Source organism: Nestor notabilis, unplaced genomic scaffold (genome assembly GCF_000696875.1).
Source record: "Nestor notabilis isolate BGI_N333 unplaced genomic scaffold, ASM69687v1 scaffold15223, whole genome shotgun sequence".
In the NCBI taxonomy this organism is placed as follows: Eukaryota; Metazoa; Chordata; class Aves; order Psittaciformes; family Psittacidae; genus Nestor; species Nestor notabilis.
Window position 1 is genome coordinate 2,848 of NW_009922875.1, and position 8,180 is coordinate 11,027.

At 39.3% G+C, this 8,180-nt stretch overlaps 1 protein-coding gene across 1 annotated transcript; it reads right to left on the reverse strand.

Annotated features, from left to right (window-relative positions):
* Nucleotides 1–6,158: 6,158 nt before the first annotated feature.
* On the reverse strand, nucleotides 6,159–7,230 carry MC2R (melanocortin 2 receptor (adrenocorticotropic hormone)). Its single transcript, XM_010011856.1, has one exon. It carries the CDS (start codon nucleotides 7,228–7,230, stop codon nucleotides 6,271–6,273), a length of 960 nt encoding a protein of 319 aa, XP_010010158.1. The 3' UTR covers nucleotides 6,159–6,270.
* Nucleotides 7,231–8,180: the final 950 nt, after the last annotated feature.

Here is an 8,180-nt window from a genome sequence, read left to right on the forward strand (position 1 = left end):
CTACATGATGCTATGCTGACATCAAGGCTCCCAGCAGAGCTGCATGCTCTCATGCTGTGCCACAGAGGTTCCTGTGTGGTTTCAGACTCTGTGAAAGTGGCTCTTGATTGCCTGTATGCAATCAACAGCTTAAAGTTGGGCACTGTGGGGGCCAGTGGCCACAGAGCTCCTCCAGGGTCCATCAGGGCAGAGCCTGGCAGCCAGGGCTCATCTCACCGCCCAGACAGGAGCATGGTAGCCCCAGCCCTGAGCACTGGCTGCCTCCCTGCAGATGGTCTGAACCTGGGCAGGGCAGGGCTGTGGGGATCTGGAGATCGACTCATAAATGACATTGCTGAGGCAGAGGCTCATGGCTCTGGGGGCTAAAATGGGGTCTTGGGCCACGAGCAGGGTCATGGGAGCCTCTGGGATGGACAGGGCAGTCACACCTGGCAGTGCTTCAGTTCCATGACACTGAAACAAGCTGCTGACCTGTGAAGCTGCATGAACTGTTAAAGGGGCTGTTTGGGTATCCACATAAATCATGCATCTGGCTTACTACAGCTGAGATGTCAATACAAGTATCCACCCAGGCCACATGCTCCATCTCCTTCATCCTCAGTCAGGTTGTCAGAGGGCGTGAAGTTGCCGGTGGAGTAAGTCCTCTTGTTAGCAAATGTTTTTTGACTAGCCCTACCTTTATTCAGTTCATTCATATGATGTTCAGGTGTAACTGTTGAAGTACTGAAGTTGTAATAAATGTAATATGCTGCTGAAGCAATGGAATGTGGAGTAACAAAGTCATCTCGTGGTCTTAATGTAAAAAAAAAAAAAATTATGGAAAGCAATAAATGATTTTAATTACTCATTAGGCATTTGTAGTCCACCTAGGTTATCCAGAACTTCTTGATAGCTAATAGCCTCTTATTACACTCTCTGTGACTGTTTTATAGTGTGGTATTTATGTTATAGCACTAATTTGAGGGAATTTGCAGATATAAAAAAACTGCTTTCATGTGGACATAAAAAGTTTTCTTAAATGGTCACATTCATTTCTCCAGAATCATGTTGTAATTAGAAGCTCACATGAATCAGAAGCTCACAATGGCATTGTGTCTTTTGTAAAAGTGACACTTCAAACGAAGCTGTATCAAAGTGCTGTTGAATGATGAACATGTAATATCTTCATAGATGCCTATCTGCTGTAGTTACCTTGAGAGAATTAAAAAGCAGACCTTGTGCCTACTTGGGGAATAGATTTTGTCTGAATAAATACATCATTTGAAGAGTTTAGTTCAAAAGCGACTCAAAAGTACTTATTAAAGAAAGTATTGGCTTGAAATGTAGATGTTTAGTCCTGAAGCAAAAGCACTGGAAGTTACAAGCTTCCAAGGCTAAACCAAATCAAAAAAATCAATGAAATTGATAAGGTTGTGAACATAACGCAAGTCAGTATTATTACAAACAGCATTAGGTATCACCATAAATAGATACTTTAAGACCCTTTTATTGTTTTCCTTGCCTGTAATTTTAGCTGGCTCTATATGAAGTATCTTACTTGAGATTTTTAAAACTAGAAGGCTAATATTTGCCTCAAATTATATTATAAACAAATTATATTAAAAAAAATATATTATATATAAATATTGCTTGTCCTTGCCTTTGACAGTGCTTTGCACTTCAAGTCAAACTTCTTTTCCAGTTACTTAAATATTGTTTGAAAAGCTGTCCAAGACACCTACTTTTCTGAAAGTCTTGCCAGGACCATAATTCATGTAAATAAGATTTTTCTCACATAAATAAACTCTAAGCTATTTTTTCCTCACAAATAAACTATGTTAGTCTTGCTATTTTGTGAACAGAATCAACTGCTCTGCAAGTCAGTCCTTCACTGGTGTACCAACTGTTTCGGTGGAATTAATTCCCTTGGGTGCTTTTATCAGATTTGTTCACTTTGTTCCTGAACATGATGTTCAGTTCAAAACAACAGGAACAGAGAAGGAGCTTTTCTTCTTCAATTTTGCAGTAAGTGACTAGGAAATGTTTTGTTGCCACAGGCATGTGAAGTTCTGTGGGCCCTACCAAATGAAGCATCGATTGTGGTGTTGCCTGTGAGTTCCAAGAGACTGGATTTTCCTTCCAGGCTTATTAGCTTCTGGTAGGATCCAAGATGAACTTATTTCTCCCAAAGCTAAGGTACAGTTCTGTCTCCTGAACATTTGTAATTTAAAGCTGGGCAGACGAAAGGAAGTCCCAAAATCTGAGAAAAGTGTTCACTGTTATACATTAATTTATCAGAATAGAGTTTCAAGACTGACTTCAGTAAAATACAATAAAGGTTTCACAAATCATGGCTTAAAGAATCTCTACAGAAAGCGACATAGGGAAATACATGGAGACATTAGTACGTGAAAGAGAAAAACTTATTTCCTTGAAGACTGCACAACAGCTAAAATGCAAGTCAAATTTATGGCCAATTAGGAGACAACGTGCATGTCTGTTGACATGTAACAAGTGCTGGCAGACTTAATAATTAAAATCTTCCTAGAGGATTTTTCACTTGAGAATATTTTCTGCTCTTCCTGAATCTCCCTCCCCCAAAACATATTTTCAAAAGAATGATCCACAACTAGTGCTAAATGAGAAGCAAAAAAAAAAAAAATTATATGTGTCTTTTGAATTTCATATTGATTCTTTTATATAACCCTTAGGCTCATTTTGAGATCTAATACCATGATGCAGACTTCAGCTACATTGCAAATGCATAGGATCTGCATTTCCCACAAATCTGCACAGAGAACATGACAAGTTCTGTTGTCCTGAACACATTAAAAATGGAGAACAACAAACAGTTGTCATGATTTATAACCTTGCTATCTCTGTGCTTTGTCTTAGGTCCCCTTATGTATCATCTTTTTCACAGTCCTGCTGGCTATCTGGATATTAGACATAGACGCTAATAGTGAAAGTCATCAAATTTCTACCATCAGTTTAAAGATGTAGTCTCGAACCGTAAGTTCAGGTGTTGCTCAGGCACCATGACATGAACAAATGCTTTGGGATGTTGTTCTGAGTGAATCCACAGATAAGACCAGGTAGGCTACAAAGAATTCCCTGGTAACATCAGCTGTGAACCAGTTCTGGACTGTGCTTGGATCTTATGGCAATCTGAGCTCCTATGTTGCTGACTTCAGAAAATGACATGGGATAACACCTGCCCCAAATTTCCTATCTAAGTGTTGACTCCTTGTTTCAGCAAGCTATGTGGAAAAAAACCCAATCACAGTGGGACATAACCTACATAACTGCAGCTGTTCCGTGTTTTGCAGGTGAATATTGGGTGGAGGCTTAGGAATGGTGCTGGGAAAGACAGTGGGACTGCCTGGGAAGGAGTGGACAGATGCTGGGTTACTGGAGGACAGTTTGGTCTTCCCTTGAAGTAGAGCCAAGAGGAAGAGGATCAAAGGTGTGCTTGTAGGATGAACATTGTATGTTAAGTTCTTATCTTAGGTGCCCTTAGGGCCTTAGGTCAAGGGTGAGACTGACACAATAAACAGGAGGGAATGAGCCCAGCTCTTAGTGAGCAGTTTGTACCCCAGAGAGGCAGTCTGAGGGCTCCTGGTGTAGGTCTGGAACCATGGTAGTAGAGTTCCAGCACTCCCAGCCATTTCTTGAGGCTGCAGCACATACAGAGCAGTGAGGAAACCCACCAGACAGGCTGGATGTCTGGAAAGAGGGTGGGAATGGTGCCTTCTCCAGCTCTCTTGCCTCTAGCCACTCTCCTCTTGGCATGGCCTAGAGGTCAGGTTTTGTGGCCAGGTAGGAGCCCAGGTCCTTGTTACAAAGCAAAGTTCTGGCACTGCAGGGATGAGAGTTGACTCTGGCTCCTGGGGTCTGCAAGCGACCATTCCTGCTTCCCTATTCCCTAGGCCCGGGGATGCTGCGAGGAGAGTTAGCGCTAACCAGTTCCTGAGACTCTTATGTAGGTGAGGGTAATCAGGAGAAGGCTGAAGGTAGCCAGGCCCACCTTGTCTTGTTTCCTCCAGGAGAAGCCACACTTGGCTCAGGACTCTCCTGAGCTATCACATCCTGGTGTGGTAGAAGAAAGCAGTAGCTGGGACCCCTCATCTGGGGCCTGCTGTAGCCATGGTCATGTTCACCCCCAGCCTGGGATCTATATTTGTCCCTTTCTCAGCCCTGTCAGTGTCTCCACAAGACAAGGAGTTCTTTGCAAAGGACTTTATACTGGATTTCAATTATACGTTTTACTGCTGAATTTTGTGTTTTGACATGACTCTTGTCTTGAATGTTCCTCTTTACAATGCTAAATGTATAGTGCTTTTTTTAATGATTATTTCTCTATGTTTAGAAGTTATGAGGTTAACTTTTTATTGTATGTATTTATTGAAATTTACATTTGGAGAGCTCAGTCTGAACATGGAGACTTTGCATCTGTAGAGTTAGAGTGGACTTCCTTAAAAGTTGCAGTGACTGCTGCCATGGTGGAGACTACTTAGCTCTCTTAACTATGTCTGGTTTAGAGAAGCAGATGGAAAACAAAGTTTTGAGGGAAGGTACATTTAGGGCTGCCTAAATAACAATTTTCTGTCCATTATTTGTTATCATTCTGAACCTCATGAAATGTGTGCATAGGGTTTTATGGTACTGTAGGTCTTTTGTCTTGCCTTGTATTTCATATTGTATATTTTTTTCTTTTTTCTTTTTCTTTTTTTTTCCAAGTCTAGCTGTCATTTCTTGCTCTGCAGCTTTACATTTGTTCTGCTTTTGATAGAAAGAAAAAATTCTCATTGAAATAAAATGTGTTATTATAGCTGAACTCCCCAAGTAAAGCTTTTTTTGTAATAAATATATAGGTTTGAAACTTTTTCATCTCAGTATCTCTCTTCTCATTTAAGATACGTTCTACAGAGGCTTTCAGTTTTATTGTCCCTTTCTTATATCTTTATCTGTAAGCCTATGTCCACCTGAATATGTATAGCTGGGTCCAAATTCCATCTATTTTGAAATTCCTGGTTTTCTTAGTGTTCCATCAGAGTAAATTCTTCTACTTATCTATGAATTCTAATAAAAGTTATCTTTTCCTCTCCTTCTTGTTCTATCCATGCCTTGGCATTCTTAGTTTCATGGCTGTTTCTTTCTAAATATCCTTTCTCTGGCACAGCTGAGAAACTCCACTGAATTATTGTGAGGTTAATTTCTCACCATACACTCTGGGCTGCTGCAGGATGTTTTGCTGTTGAAAACTCTTCTGCCTTAAAGCTTTGTGAGTTTTGTATTGTTTTGGCAGGGACCACTCAAAATTTTCTCACTAGGATTTTGTAAATTACAAACAGCTCTGTAGCATCCTTCCAGATTGGCTAGGTGATTCCTTACCCAGGTGTCTGACATCCTTGGGGGCCTTTGAATTTTGGCACTGGTGTTTTGGTTTTAGAATTCTTTGTTGTGGCATGTTAGAAACTCATGACTGAATCAAAGTTCTTTTGCTATTTGTGAATCTTATTATTTTATTAAAGCAAACTGTCCCAGAGAGTTCCAATCAGGACCTGGAGAGCTCACTAATTCCATTCAATAGTCCAGACCTAGCTTTAGGGTTTTAAAATTCAAAATCTGTCTTTGCTGCCACAACAACTTTATGTTGGAAAAAAGTCTTCAGTCAGTAAAAATAGCTTTTAAATGAAAATATCTTTTCCTCTTGGACTTGCACTCCAAAATTATTTTTGAAACTTAAAGAACACTAATTGCATGATTTATAAGGAGATTAGATGTTAAAGAACAGTCATGAATTCACTTTTCCAGCATAATCCAGTTACATGTCCATATTGTCTAATTTATCATAGACTTTCATAGAAATGTGCAGTTTAGAAACGAATTTTCATTTCATTGTGGTTTAAACAACAGAATATATCTTAAATTGAAATCATTGATACAAAATAAGTCAGCAGAAACTCATCTCTGGGGTAATACAATACTCAGTGCAGAAGATTTATATTCGAATTTTTCTGAAATGACATAAGATAGTTGATACAGTTATTTTTACATGCATGAAAATTGTTGGCAGAATTAACTTAACCAGTAATAATTCTGGAGTTCTGGTTGGTAAAGATTTGTTTGCATACTTAGTTTTTATGCATTCTTCAGTGGACCTCTGAAAATCACTGGCAGTATACTGCAAGCATAGTATTACTTTGGGTATAATTGTTGGTATGTTTAACTCTGATGCTTCACAGCACTCCACAGGTATGTTTCTATAATCTTCACTTTTCATGGAGTTTACCAGTTCCAGTTTGACCTGGTACAGCAGAACATCTTCTTAAATGTACTCCGTAATTCTGGGCTTCGGAAGGCAAAAATCATGGGGTCAATGATTGCATTGCACATTATGAGTGTCCCATTCACATGAAAAATGGACATGTAGCAGGCACAGTAAGGATTATGAGGGCAAAACCTTGCTAAGAGGATGTGAAGAACAAATGGGGCCCAACAGCAAAGGAAAACTCCAAGAAAAATAGTCAGTGTAATGGCTCCTTTCATGTTAGTTCTCTGATGGACTGTGCTGGTTGGCAGCGAGGCGATCTTTTTAGCATGAGACCGGGCCAGGAGGAACATATGGATATAGAGACACAGCATAAAAATCATCATTAAAGGGAACAGGATGGTGAAGGGAATGACTGTTGCTGCTTCATAGGAGAAAAGGGCAATGGCAATGCTACTGCCAGCACAGAAAGTCCAAATGATTGCCAAGATAACCAAGGCCCTTCTTAGTGTCATGATATTATGGTACCGCAAAGCATAGAAGATAGTAATGTATCTGTCTGCTGCAATAGCTAACAAGCTGAAAATTGACCCCAGTAAGGACAGAATGAACATGGAATCCATAGCATCATCCAGTTTTTTTTCAAAGTCCCCACGACGTGTCAGATACCCCATTTTGCACAAGATGATAAAGATGTTCTCCAGAGTTTTGTACAAGCTACCTAACATGTCTGAAATAGCTAAACTGCAAATAAAGAAGAACATGGGCAAGTGCAAATTCTTATTTCTAACAACAGCAATAAGGACAAGAAGATTTTCCAGAATTCCAGCAGCAGCAACAGTGAAAAAAACTTCCTCTGGCACCACGACTGGGGTGCAGTCAGTGGTATTTAAGGAGAAATCACTTCTATTTTCAAGGGAAGAAATGCTTGTCTGCCCCGCGTGTTTGATTAGGTTAGAAGGTCTCTCAGTGATCATTTCTTCTGGTTGTGGCAAGATTCTGGATTGTTGTTTTCAGGCTTGGCTTTATTATGAAGTTGACCTGTCAATCAGAACATTTTTCATTTGACGAAGGCTTTCTCCTTCATCTGGAGCAATTTTAAGACTTAACTGAAATGTTTGGAATTTCTCCTACAATAAAACATGTAGAAACATAAATATCAAGTATAAATTTACCACACAGATACGGCAAAAATAGACATTTGAAATACTACCTCTTGCAGTGGAATGCATGTATACCATCATCTGAGAGAGGCAAAGTTGGTTCGGATAAAATAAGAGCTGCTCCAGGTTTCACTGAGCCTTAGAGGAAAACAAAGTGTAAATTCTCTTTTAGCTTCAAAGCAGTTTTGAAAGATATATGTAGTTTTCTTTACCGATGAGCAACTCACATTTACTGAAACTGATCTGACAGACTTCAAGCGTTTGGCAATCTTTACTGGCCCAGCTGTTTGCTTTGAGAAAGTCTGGCATTTCTCACAAGATCTGCAGTATTATTAGACACAAATAAGACCAATGCCAACATAAACTGTTGTCCAGAACAGTAACATGTTTACCACCATGTTGTTGATGGTGAAATGAAATGCCCTCAATTTAGATGTGAACATTTGTAAATATTGATGTTTTTAGAGGCATGTTAGATGCCAGTAAGAGTCTTTCGTTTCATTTAAATTGAAACTGTTTTTGGATTTGATGAGCACATTTCTAATGCAAATTAAGATCCAAAGCACAATCTTTTCTTGGCTGTTTTACAACTGCCTAAATAACCAAATGTTTATTTCAGCACTAAGATGATGTTTTCCTTTCTCCATAAAGATCCTGATCTAAATTACATCATAGCATGCAGAATTATTTCAAAGGATTAGGCTTTTTGGGCTTTTCATTAATGTATTAATTTAGCTTGGATATCACCCATAAACAATAAGACC

Bases quoted from the DNA above. Each gene is read 5' to 3' on its own strand.
- MC2R (XM_010011856.1), bottom strand. From the start codon at position 7,230: ATGATCACTGAGAGACCTTCTAACCTAATCAAACACGCGGGGCAGACA.